Consider the following 21915-nt stretch of genomic DNA (forward strand, 5'->3'; position numbering starts at 1 on the left):
GTGGAGGTCACCAGCTCTTCCCTACCTGGTACTCTGTGTGAGCTGATATTGTAGGCTCAGCTTAGTCCATCTCTGCTCTCACAGACCCCATGAAGCCTATCTTAGTTCTCCCGCCTTAGCTTCCCCTCTGGCCTTTTTGACACCATCAAACCTGGGCTGAGTAACTTTGCTTGAATGTGAGTTTGCTGACACCACCACTCCCGGGGACACCAGCAAGTAACTGTTATCTCTAAGCACAGCAGTAAAAGGATTTGACCTTGTAAAAGAACACTGGCCTTCAATAAGGAAATTATTTATTTCCAGGGTGAAGGGGTGGGGAAGGTCATGAGTGTGTGACAGGGGCCTGAGGTCACACCCATCCCTTTGAATGGTACTGCCAACAAGCCAGGGGAGGGTTGGTGGCTAGGCTTAGCTTAATTATGGTACTACACACATGATTAGGGGCTGGGCTGCAACCCAGGACTGCTTCTGGGCCAGAGCACATTTCCTGCATGTCAAATGACCCAGGCTGTCCAGGGCTGCAGAAGCGTGGGCATCTGCTTCAACCAAAGGTTTCTGAAAAGAGTCCTCGGAGACAGCCCGGGACTACAGACCTGGGGCACGTGTTGGGGGGGGGGGGCTGACTCCCCTCTGAAGGCCTCTGGAGGGAACTCTAAGCAAGGGACAAAGGAAACAGAAAAATTTGACAAAGTGGCTAGTTTTTCCTGGCCCTGAAATATGGAGATGCAGTAGGGACAGGGCTTGTGGCCCGATCCATGTTCACCTTCAAGAGCAGAAAGACCCGCTGTGAAGCTGCTGCCTGCAGAGACCTGGGGGATCTGGGGCTGGAAGCCTCTGGGGCCAGTCCCATTGCCTTGACAGGGAGGGCTCTCACCGTTCACACACTCCTGTGGAGCTGGTGCTCCCTCTTCAGGGGTAGCTTTCTTGGTCCCATCTCAATCTGTCCAACTCTCACTGTGGTCAGCTGGCCTGGCCCCTCCTCCACTGCTTCATGCTGATATTCACATATAATCCTTTGTCCCCCTTGGGTCATCCTAGCCTGGCATCCCTGGATCATGACCTGCCCATGCCTGCCTCAGTTCAGATGTCACCTCTGCAGCGGCCTTTCTTGGCCAACAAAGAAAAGTCAGACATCCTGGGCCACCTCACTTACAGTTCGTTTTCCTCCTGGTTCTTGTCACTATTGGAAATTGTTCATTTGTTTGCTTTCTGAGCCATCCCCACACCCGACTGAAAGATAACCTTCCTGTCTAGCCTGGCATCTTGTTCTCAGCTACCTAAGTGCCTATAGCTGGTCCCGGCACACAGTAGGTGTGTGATAAATACCTGTGTCAGGAAAGGAATGAAGGAACACAGCCTAGGAGCTCAGAGCAGCGTGCTCACTGCAGGCCTTGGGAGCTGCTGGCCCCAGATGACAGAGTGGGAGCTGTGATTACGAGAGGAGACCCAGCGCTTCCCAGAAGGATGGAAGTGCGTGATTCAGGCCTGTAATTCTGTTGATGGCTTTTATGCCCCAGTGTTCCCAGGAGACACTGTTCATCCTATCCTCACCACAGAAGTCTGTCTTTCCCCTGCCATTTCAGGTTACCAGCAGGGTCTGGAAACTTCCTAGGCCCTCACTCTCAGATGTCGCATCCCTACCAGAGCTGTCCTTGCTTGCCTTGATTTCTAGATCCTTTGGGGAAAAGCTCCTTAGGCCAGTGAGTGCCTGGTGGAGATGAAGAGAGACATCTAGAGGGGAGCAAGAGGGTCAGCTCTCCTCAGGCTAGCTAAAACCTGTCCCTTCCCCCCTGCTTCCTTTGGTGCTGAACAAACACCGGATCTGTTGCACAGAGCTCCGGAGTAAGGGAGAGGAAAGCCAGTGTCTCCAGTTCACCCAGCACACTCCCGCACTGTGGCTCCAAACTGCCTCTTCATTGAGGAACTGCTATGTAAACTGTCCAGCCAGCACAAAAGGAGCAAGCATGCCTGCTGTCTAAAAATACCATCCTGTGGGCCAAAGAGGTCAGCACACAGCCTTCAGGCTGGCAGCGCCTACCTTGGTTATAGTTTTGGGGTCACTTTGTGGCCCAAGTCATTTTATAGCTCCACACCTCATTCACCAGGAGGTACAAGGGGCCTTGGGACGGGCTGACTCCCAGGGCTTTCTGGAAGGCCAGAGGTAAAGCGAGCCGGCACAGAGGCACAGACAGCTCGTAAGCAGAAGGTGACCCTAGCATCACCTTGGCAGACTCAGTACAGCTCTTTCTGCTCCACTGCCTGGCTTCTGAGGTCCCTGGGTCCTGGTCACAGTTGTTTGCTTTTTACATCAGTAGCTACATACACTCTGCTCTGCTCTGCAATGACCATTTCCTCCCCGGGAGGCTCCTTGGGCCAGCAAACTCAGGATGTACAGGAAATGGACTCCAGTCCCAGGATGGGCAACAGGAGATGGGTTTTCCACAATAGTCTTTTAAAACAAGGCAGAGGGTTCCAAGGGGCTGCTGACTCAACCACGATTGGGGGAATACCCAAAAAGCACTTTTGCCCACCCCTCCAAGCGGGTCCAGATACACACAGGAGACTACGGTCCCTGGCTCTCAGGTGGACACCTCCGAAACAGGCAGTAGATTTTGTGTCTTTGGATTATCTTTCCAGAGATAACAGCCTGTACACGCGCGCGCGCACGCGCACACACACACACACACAGTAAAAAACAGGCTTGCTTCCTGCCTGTAATAAAAAATGAGCGTTCCCTGACGTCTAGGCTCCCTTCCTAGATTGCAACCCATGGCGTGTGCAGGTGATGTCTCAAGACGATCATGTCACCTCCCAGGAACTTGGAGGGAGTGAGAACAGATGTAAATATGCCCCCGCCACTCAGGTTGGGCTGTAATAAAGTCTGATGGCTCTGATTCAAGAATGTTATATTTTATATGGTTAGCCATGAAATCAGTAGGATAAACTGGCTCACAAATAGGGTGCAATCAGATAACCAGCGTGGGTTTGTTTGTTTGTTTATTTGGCTTTGTTTTTTTTTTTTTTTTTGAGACCATGTCTCATGTAGCTCAGGCTGGTCTTGATCTCACTTCATAGCCTAGGTTGGCCTTGAACCCTTGATCCCCTTGCCTTTGCCTCACAAGTGCTGGGACAGGCTTGCAACACCACACCTTGATCCAGTCACAGTTCTTTACAATGCTGTTCCTATCCCTAAAGCCTGGGGTCAAGGTGACTGCCTAGTCTCCCAGCTCCAGGTCTGTCCACTTTTCAGCAACCCAGAGGTCACAGATTCTATTAGTAATAATTAATAATAACAATAAATTATATTATCATTACTAGTAGTGGTATCTCAATCCACGCTCCACGCTGGCCTTGAACTCATATGTAGCTCATGCTAACCTTGAATTCTCCTTCTGCCTCGGCCTCCTAAGCGCTGGGTCAGCATGCGAGCACCACCTCAATGAAAGACATTTCTTTTTGAGGTACTTCATCTTGTAACGTAATTTATCACGTACTTCTTTTTGCTTCTTTTGCTTTGTTTTTCGAGACAGGGTTTCTCTGTGTAGCCCTGGGTGTCCTGGAACTCTGTAGACCAGGCTGGCCTCGAACTCATCAATCAGCCTGCTTCTGCCTCCCAAGTACTCCGATTAAAGGTATGCACTACTGCCGGGCAGTGATGGTGCCCGCCTTTAATCCCAGCACTTGGGAGGCAGAGGCAGGCAGATTTCTGAGTTCGAGGCCAGCCTGATCTACAGAGTGAGTTCCAGGACAGCCAGGGCTACACAGAGAAACCCTGTCTCGAAAAACAAAACAAAACAAAAAAAAAACCAACCAAACAAACAAAAAAGGTATGCACTATTACTACCTGGCTCACATGCTCTTTTTTTTTTTTTAAAGATTTGTTTATTTTATGTATACAACTACACTGTAGCTGTACAGATGGTTGTGAGCCTCCACGTGGTTGTTGAGAACCTAGTTTTAGGACCTTTGCTTGTTCTGGTCAACCCTGCTCGGCCCCACTCGCTCGGGCCAAAAGATTTATTTATTATTATACATAAGTTCACTGTAGCTGACTTCAGACATGCCAGAAGAAAGCATCAGATCTCATTAAGAGTGGTTGTGAGCCACCATGTGGTTGTTTGGATTTGAACTCAGGACCTTTGGAAGAGCAGTCAGTGTTCGTACCCACTGAGCCATCTCACCAACCCACATGCTCCTTTTTAATAAAACATGTAGCACATGCCTTTAATTCCCATCACTGGGGAGGCAGACGCAGGAGGATCTCTGTGAGTTTGGAGCCAGCTTGGTCTACACAGTGAATTCCAGGACAGTCAGGACTACATAGAGGGACCCGGTCTCACAAAAGAAAATCAAAATAACCAAGATTGAGGGCAACTGAAATGGTGGCTTTCATCCCGCAGAGTTTGTTCAGGAGGCTTCAAGACAATGCCTTCACCCAAATCAAGTTCTCCCCATAGCTCTTGGCTGGAGACAGCAATGCCGAGCGGCTGACTGTAGAGTAGTTTCTGGCGGGCTGCTGTCCTCCGCACGGACCAGCTGCAAGCTTGCTCACTACCATTTCCATACGCTCAGGGCAACGGGCAAGTTCACCTAAGGTGCCAATGGCAATTTTCTGCTTTTGATGACATACTCTAGTTATTTATTTAAGATGTTCCAGGACTGGAGAAGGTGCCCAGCCGTTCAGAGCACATACCGCTCTTGCGGTACTTCTTTCAGAAGCACCTGAGTTCAGTTCCCAGCACCCATGCTGGGCTGCTCACAACTGCCTGTGACTCTAGTTCCAGGGGACTCTGATGGCAGCAGCCTCGGCCTCTGGAGGTACTGCAAGCATACGCACAGATTGATACCCAGACACACATATAATTTTAAAATAACAAAATCTGAAAGAGAAAAGGCTGTGGGAAGCAATTTGGTGGTGGCGAACGTCTGGCCACCCTCCTTACAGTGGAGCTAAGCTACCTCTCTGCAGTCAGTGTTGGAATTGCCGGAGAGGGAGTGTGGTGGCTGGCATTTTTGCAACATTTCATGAGTATGTAATTATTTCAAAATTAAAAGTTAAAGCCAGGTACAGTGGTGCATCCCTGTAATCTCAGCACTTGGGGGAGCAAAGGCAAGAAAAGTAAAGAGTTCAAAGGTCATCCTCAGCTACACGGCAAGTTCAAACCAGCACAGGCTCCGACAGACCTCTCCTGGGCGGTTTTTATTAATTTGACACTAACTAGAGTTATCTGAGCAGAGGAAACCACAGTTGAGAAAATGCCTCCAAACGACTTGCCTTTGGGCAAGTCTACGGGACATTTTCATTAGTTACTAATGGGCGGGGGCAGTCAATCATAGGTAGTACCGTACTTGGGCAGGCGGTCATGGGGCAGGCGGGGGCAGGTGGTCCTGGGGCAGGCTGAGCAAGCGGTGGAGAAGAAGCCAGTAGGCACTTTTTCCATGGCCTCCGTCTCAGTTCCTGCTTTGAGGTTCCCATCCTGCTTGGGTTCCTGTCCTGACCTCCTCAGTGATGGGACATTCCCTGTGAGTTATAAACTAAAACAAACCCTTTGCTCCCCAAATTGCTTTTGGTCATGGTGTTTTTTCATAGCCACAGAAACCCTCAGACCCTATCTCACTCAAAAACAAGGGAGGGAGGAGTGTGTTTAAAAGAAAGTCAGTAGCCAGCCCTGTTGGGTTCAGAGCTGAAGGACAATAGTGCTCTGGTACCCTAAGAGCTCCGGATGTGTAATGATGCAAAATGAAAAAATCACACACAAAAAATAATTACTTAGTGCCAATGACCTCAGCCAATTAAGGCACGTGGGAAAACCCTTTCCAGGTCACTTGACCCCCAACAGGATACTCCCAATGCTTGATTGACAGTGGCAGCTGAGGGAGAGGCCAAGGACACTCATGCTTGGTCTTGGGCCTAACTTGGCAGGTATGGAGGCAGCAGGGGAGGGCGAGAGCAAAGCCTCGCCCAGGCTGGCTATGAGTGTCTTCCTCAGACAGGGGAAGACAGCAAGCACCTCAGAGGGATGAAGCTCTACCACGTGGGGCAGGATGGTGAGGACATCTCTCTTTTTAAATGTGTGTGTGTGTGTGTGTGTGTGAGAGAGAGAGAGAGAGAGTTTCTTTCTTTCCCTCTCTCTCTCTCTCTCTCTCTCTCTCTCTCTCTCTCTCTCTGTATGTGTCTATCTGTCTGTCTGTCTGTCTCTGTCTCCCCTCCCCCCATGTATGTGTATGTTTCTCTCTGTGTGTCTGTGTCTGCTCCCCCCTCTCTCTCTCCCTCTCCCCTCTCTCTCTTTGTTCTTTCCTTCCACCATGTCAATCCTAGGGATTGAACTCATTTTGGTGGCAGGTATGACTGAGCCATCTGCTAACCCCAGAGTTGATTTTTCTCAGCTTGGAGCTTAAAGCCCCTCAGTGACCCTGGAGGAAGGAATGAGGAGCGGCCAGTGCAGGTCCAGGCATATAGTAGTAGTCTGGTAAAATGTGTGTAAATGAGGAAACTGGTGAGCAAATCTTCACACAGCACATGCTACGTGACCAGCCCTACACCAGAAACATGGGTGAAGGCTAGAGAGGACAGGGCCTTGGCTCAAAGAGAGCCATAGAGGTTGGCCAGGAGATAAGCATGCCTCCCTCATGCTCACAACTCTCACAATACAGGGTTTGGAGGTTTGGCCTGGGGGAGTCCATCCTCAGCCCCCCCTTCTCAGGCTGTCCAGCCTCCTGAATGACACTGTGCCCTGTCTTAGCTTGAGCTGTGCATATTTCTCCCAGGACACCTACTGGAGAGCTTCCCCTTGTTTGTGGGCTCCACACCTTCTAGTTCCTTCCATGGGCTCTTCATTCCCAGAATCCAGCAAACAGGTTTTAGCCCAGGTGAGAACAACTTGGGGAGCCTTAAGAGCAGCGCACCTACAACCTCTATACAGGATTTAATTGATATACAAATATCAGCCATTGGCCAAACCCCTAAACCCTATCCCTGACCTGGTGCCATTATATAATGCCCTGCCTGTCCCCTAAGAGGCACTGGGTACCATCAGGGGCCAGTGTTTCTGGAATGGTAACTTGGTATCACACAGTGGCACAACAGAGAGGGTCACATCCTAATTTGAGTGTTTTGTTTTGGTTTGGTTTTTTGAGACAGGGTTCTCTGTGTAGCCCTGGCTATCCTAGAACTAACTCTGTAGACCAGGCTGGCCTCAAACTCACAGAGCTCTATCTGCATCTGCCTCCTCAGTGCTGGGATTAAAGGTGTGCGCCACCATGCCCAGCTTCTGATGGTAGAAATGCTCATGCGCCTCACTATTTCAAGGGTTCCTTGGGTGAAAAACAATCTTTCAAGTAGCTGGGATACCCTTGCCCGACTCGGCCCGGCAGAGACAGCTTCCCTCCTAGATAAGGCAGACAGGATGACAAACTCTTTCCTAGTAGTGCTGGCCAGAGACAGAGAGGAAGGAGTCCCCTGCCCCGCTCCTCCCTGAGCGGCCTCAAGTCCCAGGGCCAAGACCAGCACCCACGTGGTACTGATGACCTCATGTTCCTCTGGGACACTTTCACCTATGACATGCCAGCTGGACCACTATGCCCCAGGTGTGTGCAGCATCCAGACTGCTGGAAGAACCTAAGGCTGTTGCAGCCCCAGATGCTGGACACCTCAAATGCCCTGGACTCAGTGCAAAGTTGCTGTCCAGTCTCGGAACTCAGAGGCAGACCATGGGGAAGCGGTGCTCTGCCTCCAGTGGAGGACGCACCAGTGAGACACCTACTCTCCCTGGCCAGTTCTTGTCTTGCCCACACTGTAGGCTCTGGCCACTCATCCAGGGAGCCGGTTCCTTCTCTACAAGCCTAGTGCAAGGAGATGAAGATCTGTAACCTCTCCTGCGGTGAGGGTCGGGTAAGAACACCCTTTAGAGGGCCTTTACAGGCCACGCTCCACGTGAGGGACCCACTTCCAATCAGCAGTAGGTACTGACCACAGGTCACTAATGTCTAACCGGCAGCTCATCCAAGAGGCTGACCTGTGAGGGTTCAGGGCCAGCATTAACCCAATAGGAAGACCTCTGTGAAGGGAACTGTTCTCAGAACCAGCTGAATCTACTGGTTTGAGGTCCCAGAAAGCCAGGGGCAGTGCTCCCCTCGTGGTTCATGGCAGAGCCCCGAGTTCGTGTCTCGGCTCTGCCCCTTTCGAGTACTTAATTAACCCCTCTGGATCCAACCAGCTTCACCCGTCACGAGAAGCGATGATACAGCTCTCAGTAGAAAGAGCTCTCCGCAATAATGATAAGGATAATGTACATGCTGTAAGTACATTACAGGCCTCTACTCAAACCCCAGACATCCCAGTAATAGCAGGTCACGGCTTATCGGAGACAGTTTTTCTCTGAAATACATATGATTGGTTGCATGAAACAGGTGCTGCAAATGGTGCTGCAGTGACTGGCTAGACCAAGCTGGGTTCAAATCCTGTCTCTGCTATTCACAGGAGTGCTAGGGAAGTGTGCTACCGTAGCATAAGGCCTATGGGACATAAAGAATCAGGGACTATGCTCAATTTAAGGGCGTGGGGAGCAGTGTTGTGATTAGTAATCCTTTCCCAGGTGAACTTAAGTCTCTCTGTGGTTCTGGGTTGCTTGGTTAGTTTATGATACTTTTTAACTTAAGAAAATAATATATACATTATATATATGTATGTGTGTAAAATATACTTAATATAAAATATGTTTAAAATTACACACATACACACACATGTGTACCAGACAGTGGTGATACATGCCTTTAATCCCAGCACTTGGGAAGCAGAGGCAGGCGGATCTCTGAGTTCAAGGCCAGCCTGGTCTACAGAGCAAGTTCCAGGACAGCCAAGGCTACACAGAAAAAACCTGTCTCAAAAATATTTTTTTATGTGTATGAGTGGTTTATTTGCATGGACATCTGTGTACCACATGCCTGCCTCAAGCCCAAGGATGCTGGAAGAGAGTTTTTGGATGTCATGGGGGCAGGGAGTACTGGGCATCTAAAACAGATGGTTGTGAGCTGCCCTGTGGGTGCTGAGAATCGAACCTGAGCTCTCTGGAAGGACACCCAGTGCTGTTAACCTTTTGAGAGGGGGTCTTGTGTAACCCAGTTTAGAACTCACTATGTTCCTAACGAAGATCTTAAACTACTATTTCATTTTTATTTTATGTGCATGGGGGTGGAGGTGGGGTCGCATGTGGAGGTCAGAGTAAAACTCAGACAAGCTGGTTCTCTCCTTCCACCATGCAGGTCCTGGGAATCAAATTCAGATTGTCAGGCTTGGTGTCGAGTATCTTTACCAAAGTCACTTCGCTGTCCCCAAGCTCAGCTTTGGAGTTTTGTTTTGTTTTGTTGGGAATGGCTATGTAGCTCAGGGTAGCCTCCAAATCCTGATCCTCCTGCCTCTGCCTGCCTTTGGAGTACTGGGATTATACATACACACAGCCTATCCTCTCAGACAGAGCCTTTTATGAAGATAACAAATTCAAGAGCCTCAGAAACTCCTCAGAAAGCATAAACCAAGGGCTGGCAGAGACGATTCCGGAGTGGCCAGAGAAGCCAGAAGGAGGAGGACAGTGGCCTTCAAAGCTGAGGCTTGCAAACCCTCTGTGGGAGTGGTCAGCGCATGCCAAAGGCAGCCTCCTCTGGCCTTGGTGGGGGGCTTCTCCCAGCCATCCCCAGCCCTCCACGGGGCCACGGGAGCTTACCTGGAAGAAAGGGAATAATCCTTTGCTTGGGGTCCTTCTGGCCACCTTCAATAGGAAACTTATCCAGAAGCTGCATCTGAGGAGACAGACAGACAGACAGAGGCTTGAGAACACTGAACAGCATCTGCATCCCACAGTGTGCTTGCAGGGATGATAAAATCCCTCATTTCACAGTCCATTAACAAACCACATGGAGCTTGAGAGGGAGAAGGCCAGAGCTCTCCAGGCATCAAAGGGGGCGGCCGTCTAAACTGTCTCAGCAAGGAGAAGGGGTCTGGGGACACTGCGGGGTGAGGCTGGGCCAGGGACCAACAGGCCTGTAGGCCAAACTGGGCTTCCAGGTGCTCCTTTGGGCCCAGTTCCTTCTTATTCCATCTGTCTGTTGGGTGAATACTTCAGCCACCTGCACATCTCAAACCTTCCTGGGCCAGAAGGGAGGAACGTCCCACCTGATACTTCAGATGGACCCCCCACCTTCCAGAACTGCTCTGAAAACCCAGGAGTAGATGTTATTTTAACAGAGCCTAGTCTTTTGCGTGGTCCTCATGACTTGGGACCCCCTTTCTCAGCTTCTTTCTTCCCACCCTGACTGAGCTCACTACTGTTTTCCAGGGACGAGTCCTCTGGAACGGTTTCCAGGATCCTGCAGGAACAGCTGTTCTTCCTTTGCTATTCTGGGCTGAAGTTCTGTGTGAACTGGAAGAACAGGGAAGCAGGACAGACACAGACACGACCTGGGTCCCTCCCTGTGTGCTGAGGGCCTGCAGCCACGCTGCTCTGCGTATCCCAGCTGTGACCTGAATCAGGCGCTTCCTTGGCAGGATGGGGATCTGTCACACGATCCTAACATCCATTCACTCCTCCCAAGTCTGCAGATGTTCACTGATCCTGGACTAAGGACACTGGACATTAGAGAAAACAGCCTTTGCCCTCAGGGTGTTTACATTCTGGTGCAGGAAGATGAACAATAAACAAATCGGTCATTTGTCGGGGAAGGTAAGCCTTGTAAAGAAGAAGGAAGACAGTTGAAATATCTAAGTGAGATGTGGATCTTCTGTCTGGGGTGCTGAGGAAGACCAATGCAAAGGTAAAGACCCCAGGAGGTGAGGAAGCAGAACATTATGGGTAAGACGTGTTCTAGAAAGGGAACCGGAAGTTCAAACCACTGGTAAAGGCCAGTGTGGCTGGCATGGCACAAAACAGGGCAGAGGGACAGACAATACGATGTGCAAGGCAGGCCAGGCTGCACCATAGAGAATGGAGGCTGTGAAGACTCCGATGCACTAAAGGATTTTACGGAGAGGAGGGGAGTGGCCAATAGTCCTGGAGGGAAGTGGCCAATAGTCCTGGAGGGGAGTGGCCAATAGTCCTGGAGGGGAGTGGCCAATAGTCCTTTGGGAAGAGCGCTCAATTAGAGGGTAGTGAATGAGCCACACGGTAGAAATGGCTGGGGCTAAGATGTGGAAAAATTCCTGTGCTGGACTGTGCATGCACGTGCGAGAGCATGCCCGCCTGAATGAATGTCCATTCATCTATCAGCTTTCACACAGGGTTTTAGGACTGTCTCTTTCATAATCACTACTTAATCTCTGTGGAGCATTCAGAACCCACATAGGAAGAGTTAGGTGGATTCCACTCAAAACAAGATTGCACCATAGTCAACTTTCACTTCCCCAAAGAGGTATTTAGCCAAAGCTGGCTCATGAGTTTTAATGCCCTAACTTCAACTCCCGAACATTTAATAATTCCTTGTTGCTACCTTTAAATACAACTGTCGGGCTACAGCATTATAAGCCTGGACTTGGGAGTGCTGGGATACAGTGCAGGCTCGAACCCTTGATTTCTGCACCTTTCTTCTGCACTACTGGAGTCATTCTTGTTCAGTGCAGAGAAACTAGAAATTACAAGAGCAGCTGTGTGTGGGGTCTGTGGTGAAGGAACCTTGATGCGGTGGCGGTACATGCTTTTAATCTCAGCCCTCAGGAGACTGAGATCTGAGGATTGAGAGTTCAGGGCCAGTCTGGCTGTATAACAAAACTGTCTCAGGAAAACACAAATGAAGAAACAAAAATTGTTTTAAAAAAATGTAAAAGAGAAGGAGTCACTTAATTTATTTCTATGCGTGAAACTAAGATGACCTCATCGATCCTCCTGTGCCACGTGTTGAACGTTTTTTCACACAGATGCATACTTCCATATTAGCATTTTTGGCCGTGCTAAGCGAGTGCTTTACCACTGGGCTACATGCCCACTTCTTATGTCAATAATCAACATTCCCATTTGGTTTTTTTTTTTTAAAGATGTTTGTTTATGAGTATACTATTGCTGTCTTCAGACACACCAGAAGACAGCATATCGGATCCGACACATACAGATGGTTGTGAGCCACCACTGTGGTTGCTGGGATTTGAACCCAGAACCTCTGCAAGAGCAGTCAGTGGTGCTCTTAACTACTGAGCCATCTCTCCAGCCCCCAACACTCTGTTGGTCTCACTGTGTAGCTCAGGCTATCCACCCAGCCAAATGCTACGATTACCTGTGCCACCATGACTGACCATACTCCACACTGCCTTTTTAAATTATGACAGAGAACTCCAGTGTCTGACTGGCCGAAAACTCCTTTACCCATCACCCTGCTACTGTTTCTCACCTCTCATTGCTATATACAGCATTACAATAAACACCGTTATACCACGTGACTCGCAATGCTTCCTTTAAAACAACATATTCTTTTCAATTTCATCCTCTACATATTTATAAACGATTTTTTTCCCAAAATACTGAGGATAGATAATACCAGGCATAGACCAGGCCTCCAGGTAGTCACTCCATAAGCTGTCTGAGGTGGACAGCATGAGATACCTGAGGACAAAGGAAGGCCCAACCAGACACCTGGGGCTGGAGTGATGTGCTTCTCTGAACTGACTCTCTCTCTGCCCAGGCTGGCCTGGAACTCTTGGTGCTCCTGACTTGACCTCCCACAGGCTGAGATTACAAGTGTGCCTGGCTTTCTTTTCCTTCTGACTGCCCCTTCTCCTTGTGCCCCGATTTTTGTAAGTTCTAGTTTCTCTTCGTGGAACAAACTTCAATTACCCTCCAGCTCTAACACTTCAGGGTCTCTGACTCCAATCTCTTCTTTTGGACCTCAGATTCCAACTCATGCTAACTGTGCACAGGGGGTATGGGGCTAGGAGGAGTGGCCAGGGAGGGACACAGGAGAATCATGCTTTCATTCCTTTCCTCCTAAAACACGGAGTGCTTTCTGGACGACAGGCCCTCTACATGCTAGGCTGAAGTCAGATGTCAGCAGGGCCTTCTCACGCTGGGGTTTCACAGCCTTCACGGTGCAGATGAAGCAACTGAGCAAGGAGAATGCAGCTCTGGTCAGAGCCCAGGCCCCTTTCTCGCCAGCTCCGGTGCGTCATGGAAGCTGCTGATGTGCGGACTGTGTGTTACAAAGCTGTACAGCTGCATTACCCACGGTGGGCTCTGTCTACACAGGACACTGCTCACTTGCGATACAACCAGCACAGGTAGAGATGGGCTGTACGTGTAAAACATGCTGGACAAAGGGTATAAAAGAGAGGGAGGGGGCTGGCGAGATGGCTCAGCGGGTAAGAGCACTGACAGTTCTTCCAGAGGTCCTGAGTTCAAATCCCAGCAACCACATGGTGGCTCACAACCATTTGTAATGAGATCTGACGCCCTCTTCTGGTGTGTCGGAAGACAGCTACAGTGTGCTTAAATATAATAATAAAATCTTTTAAAAAAAAAAGAGAGGGAGGAATGGGAGGGGAGGAGAGACAGGGAAAGGGGAGGGAGGGGGAGGAGGAAGGGAGAGGAGGAAAGGCGAGCAGAGGGGAGGGGAGGGAAGTTTATAAAATTAAGAATTTTATATTGGGGTGGGAGAAATGGCTCTGTAGTTAAAAGCCCCAGTTGCTCTTCCAGAGGACCTGGGTTTGATTCTCAATACAGCTCACAGCCATGTGTAGCTCTAGTTTCAGGAGATTCAACACCTTCTGGTAGTCTCTTCAGGCATGCACACATGTGATACGCAGACACACATTCAGGTGAAACACACATATACATACAATTTTTTTGAAAAAGAAGAATTGGGCTGGAGAGATGGCTCAGCAGTTAAGAGTGCCGACTGCTCTTCTGAAGGTCATGAGTTCAAATCCCAGCAACCACATGATAGCTTACAACCATCTGCAATGAGATCTGACCCCTTCTTCTGGGGTGTCTGAAGACAGCTACGGTGTACTTACATGTAATAAATAAATACATCTTAAAAAAAAAAAGAATTATACAGCCATGAACCCTTTAAAAAGAAAAAGAAAAAGAAGAATTTAAAAAAGCAAACAAAAACAAAAACAAAAACAAAAAGCCGGGCAGTGATGGCGCACGCCTTTAATCCCAGCACTTGGGAGGCAGAGGCAGGCGGATTTCTGAGTTCGAGGCCAGCCTAGTCTACAGAGTGAGTTCCAGGACAGCCAGGGATACACAGAGAAACCCTGTCTCAAACAAAACAAAACAAAACAACAAAAAACAACAACAAAAAAACAAAACAAAAAAATGAAAAAGAAGAATTTGGTGTTGATTGTATGTCGAGAATACTCCAGAACATATAAATAAAATAATTACATCTGTTGTATTTTATCTTTGTGTGTGTGTGTGTGTGTGTGTGTGTGTGTGTGTGTGCGTGCTTGAGTGCGCACGTGAGTGTAAGTGTCAGTGGAGGCCAGAGGCCTCAGAGCTCCTGGACCTAGAGTTACAGATGCTTGTGGGACTACAACACAAACTCAGGCCCTCTTTATGAATAGCAAGTATGCCTAACCACTGAACCACCTTTCCAGCCCCCCCAAAAAAATCTAGTTTAAAATTTAACTTCACTGGCTACTAGAAATTGCTTTTATTGGGCGTGCGTCTCACACTGTACTTCCTGTTGGACAGCACTAGTCCAGGGCACAGGATTCCTAAAAGTATAAACTGGACCTGGGGAGGCGGCTCCAGGTAAAGAACTCCACAGCTGCAGGGGAGGCTTCTGGGGGAGGAGGGCTCAGTCTCGGCAACAAGTCACGTCCCTGTCACTTTCCCAGTTCAAGTGCAGTCTAAATTTCCACCATGGGTTTATGCACCTCCTGGGGGTGCAGGGTCATTTGATAGCCCAGCAAGAGTGGGGGCAGACTTGAGGTTGCCTCTAGATGGCGTGGGGGGGAGGGTACCTTGCCCACTGCCTTCCTCTTGGTATACCTCTGACATAGTCCAGCATCCATTCGGCACCCCAGCCAAGATGAGACCATCTGCTGAGTTCTGGGTCCACAGGACTTCCCCAAAGCTGTGAGCCTCCAGCAGGCTCACTCCACACAGGGAGCCCTCAGGTTTAGACACCTGTCATCTAATCCACCTCAGCTAAATTGGCAGAACCTTGGAGTAGGCCCTCCCAGTCACTGAGTCACACAGCCCATGTGCCATGAACACAAAGCACAGATAAACCAGCCAGGGGTGTTTTCTCTGCCCGCCTTTCAAAGAAGTCAAAAGCCCTGGCCCTGAATCCAGAGCAAACCAAATAAAGGCAGCCTAACAGAGCTAAGCCAGCAGCATGCGATGCCCACAGTGTGCAGTCTTGCAGGGCAGCAGTTAAAGGTCTAGGCCTAAGATGGCTGGATGGTGGGCGGTGGGCCCATCTGTGCTGGATCGTCAAGCTGCAGAGTCTGATGTGTAAGGCTGAATTCCACAGAGAAAAGCATACTGGGGGGTTATCTCCCGGATAGACCTGGCCAGGCTCTCATGAGAAGAAAGCCTAGGAGCATGGGCCGGGAAAAGGGTTTCATCCAGCATAGAGTTAGGTGACCACCTTTTCAGGCTAGTGGATTCTCTTGTCTCCCAGAAGGCCCTGGGTCAGCCTGGGAGAGAAGCAGGTCTCATTGCCCGGATCGTTCCTGGAGGAGAGGCTCCTGGCTAACACAGCCTTTGCAACCGCACCACAACCTCTTCAGCCAGGGCTGTTTATCTAAGGGCTGGGTCCTGAGATACAGGACAGCTTGGTTCCAGGAGCTGGCTCTGCCCAAGATAGCTGATTCGACAGCTCCCCTTTGGCAGGGCTCTGCAGCAAAACCACCGGGGAGAGAGGAGGCAGGTCCCACCCAACTAGGGCACATTTGTAACTCAAGAGGCCCAACTGCTTGCCTGCTGGGAGGGAGGAGTTCCTAGTGACTTAAACCCCAGTGTTTACACCTCGCTGAGCTCCTTGGCCCACAAATCCCATTACAAAAAAGAGCAAGGAGACCTCAAGGGTCCATTTGTCTGTCTGTGTTGCCCACTGTGGACTTGGCAGCTCCAGTGTTAGATGCTGGGGTCTCTGCGCACCACGGGAAGCATAAGCGGGAGGCTCCGAGCACTTTATAGAAGCTGAGGCAGGAAAGCCCAAGCCTCGGGGCTAGCCTCAGCCACATTCCAAGGCTACCCCAAGGCAAATTAAATCAGACAGCAGCAAATGCAACTTTCCTTACAGTGTACTTCTCCCAGGCCCCTCTGCTCCTGGACCGCCTCCTTGTGAGGCCTTCCTTAAGAGCCCTCTAGGGAGGTCCCAGGCAAAGGTCACCACCTCCTCACTTCGAATCCTGATAGTACTTCCTATTTGTTTATCCTATTTGACTAATCGACACAGCCTTTTGGGATTTATATCCCCACCCCCACCCCCACCCCTCTCAGAGACAGTCGAGGTTTATGGAGATCAATCTGGCCCGAAACCCACTATGTACAGAACAGGAGGCTGACCTTTAATATCCCAGTCTCCACCTGCTGGGATTACAAACCTGCAAAACCACTGCTGTTTTTTTTTTTTTGGGGGGGGGGTTGTTTGTTTGTTCGTTCGTTTGTTTTTTGTGGTACTTGGAATCAAACCCAGGGATTTGGGCGCTTAGGAGATTCTCTGCTGACTAACTGAGCTACAGTCGCAGTCCTGTGGTTCGCTCTTGTTGATTTAAACCCTGAAGAGGGAATAAATACTCTCTGCTCCTGAACAGTTGGGCATCCTCGTTGACCCACTGATGCTACATAAACAGTAGACAGGGAGGGACGGGGCGCCTCGAAAGTGATTACCCACAGATCCTCTTATTTAGGAGCCAAGGGAGTTCAGCAGAATTCTCTGCTCCAATTAGATCTGACATTGAATGTCAGCATACATTTCAGTCCCATCACCTCAGAGCCATTTGCCAAGAAGGCTCTTCTGCCTTCTAAATTAGCCCAAGTTCTTGTCAAAAAGCAATTAACTCAAGGCTATTTCAGGACTCTGTGCTTTCCATGACCCAATATCATTCTCTCTTATTTCTGTAGAATTTTGATAAGTCTTAAAATAAGCCTCTCTTCTTCAAAATTAGTCATTCTAGATCCTTTGCAATTAAAAAAAAATTAGGTTGATTAATCTCTATAAAACAGTGGTATTCACTCTTCCTAATGCTGCGACCCTTTACCACATGTTCCTTATGTCACGGTGACCCCCAACCATAAAATTACTTTAGTTGCTACTTCACAACTGTAATTTTGCTACTGTTATGAATCATAATGTAAATGGCTGTGTTTCTGATGGGTCTTAGGTCACCCCTGTGACTAAGGGGTCAGACTTACAGGTTGAGAACCACTATCATATGAGGTGGGGGAGGGGGGATGCATAGAATTCACACACCAAGCCAGGGGAAATAACTTTTTTTTTTTTTTGGTAAGACATGGTATCACTATGTTGAACTCACTCTATAGACCAGGCTAGCCTGGAACTCAGAGTTCACCTTGCCTCTTCCCTCCAAGTGCTGGGACTAAAGGCATGCTACCACATGCCTAGACTCTACTCTTTAATTTGTGCAGCATGTATTGTCAATGAAGATTTTACTCAGCTTTCATTTACACTTGTTATTTGTATACACACACACACACAGATTGTTGAGAGGCATTGAACTCTAGAAGGGTCTGGTGGTACAGACTGCAATACCAGCTACTTGGGAGGCTGAGGTAGCAGGATGCAAAGTTCAAGGCTTGCCTGTGCTACTTTGTGAGTTCAAGGCCAGTTGGTGAGATCCAGTCTCAAAACAAAGTATGAAAAGGAAGAACCCAGGGCCTATTGTGTGCAAGGCCCTGGGTTCAGTCCCTAGTACAGGCTTCTTTAAAAGGCTGAGAAAGAAGAAATGAAACTGTTGACGTTCACCACCACTATGAAGTTATACACAGTCTCAGAGATGTCTCAAGAGATGCACACCTTTGGACCTTTGTCTGGGTTCTCACTGAAGAACAACTTAATCCCTAGATGGGATAAGTCATGAAACCCTTGACAGTAGCCTGGCGGGAGGAACAGGTGAAAGGTTTGCTCGTGTGAAGCTCAGCACTGCTACAGGAAATAGAGTGGACGGAGCAGCCTTGTCCGCGAATGCCACAAAGTGCCACTACGTGTTAGGCAACTCACAAAAGACTGGAGAAGAAGATGGCGGTGCTGGGTGCTCTGTAGGGCAGGAAGGGGCAGCCTTGTGTGGGGCTATCACTCAGAGTTCCCGGATCGTAAGGCCGAGGATGGTAGAGTGGGTGGGGTGGATACAAGTTCTCCTGTCGACATTACTACAGCACTTCATACAGCTGAGTTAACCCTCATGCAAGCATTAAGGAAGCCAGGGAAAGAGGGAGGAGCAGAGGGGATGGATCCTTCTAACCTGGCAAGGATGACTTGGTTGTTGGGTCATAGGCCCATAACATGCTAAAGCCGAAATACAGGGTACTAGAACATTCCTCACTGCTGAGAGAGACCCACTCCAGCTTCTGAAGTCTGCACCATGTTAAAGAAATCTTCCTTGAGCACATTCTGGAAAGCGTGCTTCTATCACGGCTCCAGATCCCCTCCCTTTACCACAGCCATCTACACGCTGCATAAGCAGGATCCAGAGTGTGATTCACAGGCCAGGCTGAGCGAGCCGGGATGCCCACCCAGAGCTAGCAGCTTCAGGTGAAAGGCACGCGTACAGTCAGAGTAGTGGAAGGGACAAGTTCAGCGGCTGGGAGGGCAAAACAGACTTGCCAGAAAAGACCAGGGAGCTGGGCCCTGAATGATCACAGCTCGAGAACCGAAAGACAGCAGCCTGGCGGGAGGAACAGGTGAAAGGCTTGCTCTGGCGAAGCTCAGCACTGCTACAGGAAATAGAGTGGACGGAGCAGCCTTGTCCGTGAATGCCACAAAGTGCCACCATGTATTAGGCAAAGTGGTAGGGATCCAGGGTAGGTAGATGTCCATGTGCGCCTCCACAGTGGGCATGCTGACACGCACAGGAGGCACACTGACTGACATACTGACATAGCCCCAGAAATGTGAAGAGATTTGAGGAAGTCATTGCCAGAAGTCAGCTGGAGGGGACTGCTACACACTATTGGGGGCTCTTGGGGTGCAGAGCGGTAGGAGACTTACTTCAGAGCCTGCTAGAGCAGCCATGCTCACTGAGCGGCCGTCTCCATCCAGTCAGGCAGAGCTGGATGGAGCTGTCTCCTCCTGAAGCTCCAGGAGGGCAACTTTCCCATGCCTTGTCAGGTTCTAGAGGCCACCCTCACTTCTTGGCATATAGCTCCCCCCACGCCACCCCCATGTGGTGTGTATTGTGACAGAATCTCACATAGCCCACGCTGGGCTTTGTCTAAACCATGTGACATAGTCGAAGATGGCTATGAACTTTTGCCCCCCCCCACTCCTCACCCCCCTAGGCTGCCCTATTCCTCCCCACCCCCACCCCGCCCCGTCTCCACATCTCAATTCAGGCAAGGGCCACCAAAGACAGTTTACATTGTTCCTGAGATTAGACCCAGGACACTGCACACGCTAAGCAATTACGCCACTGAGTCACGCCCCCAGGCCATGTGTTTTCTGACTGGATTATTTTGCCATCATGACTTGGCCTTGTCAGGGCTCTAAGGGAGCCTCTGCTGCTCCTCTCTCGCCAGTTTCTGGTGATTGAGGCCACACAAGCCACTCCGTGGAAGACCTTTGTCTTCACATGCCTCTGCCTGTGACCCAGTGTCCCTTTAGTAGGTTGCCAGTCTTGCTGCACAGGAGGCCTGGCCTATTCCAATTCATCTCAATGAATCACACCTGCTTGGACTCTAGTTCCAAACATGGTCGTCCTGAGGTCATGCGGCTTAGATGTCAGTGTACAGAATGGGTGGCACATCACTCTTCACCCTGCCACCCCCCCAACACACACACACACAATGTGTAACCACTAAAGAGAACCTTTTGCCCTGCTCCTCCCACAAGCCTGGCTGGAGTCACAGTGGTGGGGCACAGCCATTTAGTAAACACGAAGAATAAACATGGCTGAGCTGGCAGACATACACAGATCTGTTTCCGTGTCTGTTAGGTGGGGACAGCAGTGCAGTCTGACCAGCAGTCTCCACTCTGAAGGAGCCAGTGGGAAGACTGGGAAGCAGATGGTGGGGATTGCCTTGGCCAGGCTCTACTCAGCTGTGAGTATCCAGAGCCCCAGGGAGCTTCCCAGCTGGTGTGCGTGGGCCAGACTCAAGAGTGGAGGCCTCAGCTCATCCCAGGAGTTCAGCCAGTGTGTAGGGTTGGCCAGGGCATGTGTTACATTTAACATGGTGGAGGCTGGGCCAATCCCCCACCCACTTGCTGAGGGAGCCACAGGGCAGAAGGAAATCAATGGCAAGCTGATGGTATTATCCCAGCTAGACTGTGAGCCTTCACTCTGGAGCCTGGAAGTATGGTACCCAAGCAGGCTGGCTACCCCAGTCTACTCCCGTGGTCTCATTCCGCATACATGCAGGAGAAAGAGTCAAGAAGGAGGGTTTCAACTCCTGCTGACTTGGGAAACCCTCTCTGGGTATCAGTAACCCCACTGGTTCACGTCCACGGCATCGCAGAAACATTCCAGAAAGAACTGCTGAAACCCAGGCACACTACCCTATCCCTTCACTACCCTATCCCTTCCCTCTCCCTGAGCGGCAACGGTTTGCTAGTCAGTCACAGAACCCTTGAACTTCGAGGTCACAGTTCCAGCCTGTTCCTTTCTTGCTTGGTTGTGGTAAGGTCACTTTTAGGCCATGCCCTGTCCCCTCATCTGTCTTAGTTAGCATTACTACTGCCGTGATGAAGAACCACGACCAAAAACAATTTGGGAAGGAAAGAGTTTATTCCACTCACAGTTCCAAATCACAGCAGGACCACAGTGCAGGGCAGGAACCGGAGGCAGGAGCTGATGCAGTGGCTGTGGAGGGATGCCGCTCACTGGCTTGCTTTTCACGGCTTGCTCAGCCTGCTTTCTCATAGAGCCAGGACCACCATCCCAGGGATGGCCACACCTACAATGGGCTGGGCCCTCTCCCTCAATCACTGATCTAAAACTTGCCCTACAGGCTTGCTTGCCTCTTATGGGGGCATTTCCTTACTTGAGTGTCCTTCCTCTCTGAGGACCCTGGCTTCTGTCAAGTTGACATGAACTAGCCAGGAGATCATCTTTGAGTAAGACGAGCACCACAGAGTGGCGGGGGGGTGGGGGGGGTGTTAAGTGAGATACTGCAGGCTTACTGCGCTGTTTTATGATGCTGACTCCTGGCTCTTTGGTGCCATCCCATTTCTGATGCAGCCTTTTAACTTTCAGGAAAACGGAGAGTCTGCTGGACCCAGCCATCCCTTCCTGTCAGTGGCTGGAAGGCCTGTAGGGTCCATCCTCCATGACTTGACGGCCCTTAGCATCCTAGAGCTCTCAGCTTCGTCCCAGCACGTTAGTCCACACAATTCAGCTCTCCTTGGCCAAGGGGGAAGGGCAGGCACAATGGTAGGGAAGCAGACCACTAGGAAAGCCGGTGGCAACGGTGCCAGTAGGCAGGGGTGTGGGCTCATCCAGCTTCCAGCCTGGCTCTGGGAGAAGAGAGCAGGCCATGGGCATGGGCATGGGCATGGGCATGCACTAGAGAGCATGCACCTTCCCTGCTCACACGTCTGCAGTGAGCCAGTGCTGGCTCTCCCTGGCTCTTCCTCCTTCAATCCTAGGAAGGTGGCCAGTGCTGGAGGGTCCTGATCCTAAGGAGGGCAGGGGCGTGCTGGGCAGGGTGAGGACAGGACAGAATCGGAGAGGAGGAAATTGGACTTCCTGCTCAAGGCAACAGGGAGTCCCTGGAGGACGCTGGGCGGAGGAGGAACACACTGAAAGTG

The 21915-nt window shown here is 50.2% G+C and overlaps 1 protein-coding gene across 4 annotated transcripts in view; it reads right to left on the reverse strand.

Annotated features, from left to right (window-relative positions):
- Positions 1–21915, reverse strand: part of Sh3pxd2a (SH3 and PX domains 2A) — a 210116-nt gene that overhangs the window by 129641 nt on the left and 58560 nt on the right. For all 4 annotated transcript variants that reach the window (XM_031390612.1, XM_031390609.1, XM_031390611.1 and 1 more), the window contains one exon: positions 9720–9795. In XM_031390612.1, the coding sequence (XP_031246472.1) occupies positions 9720–9795 (76 nt within the window). The remainder of the gene's footprint in view (positions 1–9719; positions 9796–21915) is intronic.

This window comes from Mastomys coucha, unplaced genomic scaffold, assembly GCF_008632895.1.
Source record: "Mastomys coucha isolate ucsf_1 unplaced genomic scaffold, UCSF_Mcou_1 pScaffold21, whole genome shotgun sequence".
Classification (NCBI taxonomy): domain Eukaryota; kingdom Metazoa; phylum Chordata; class Mammalia; order Rodentia; family Muridae; genus Mastomys; species Mastomys coucha.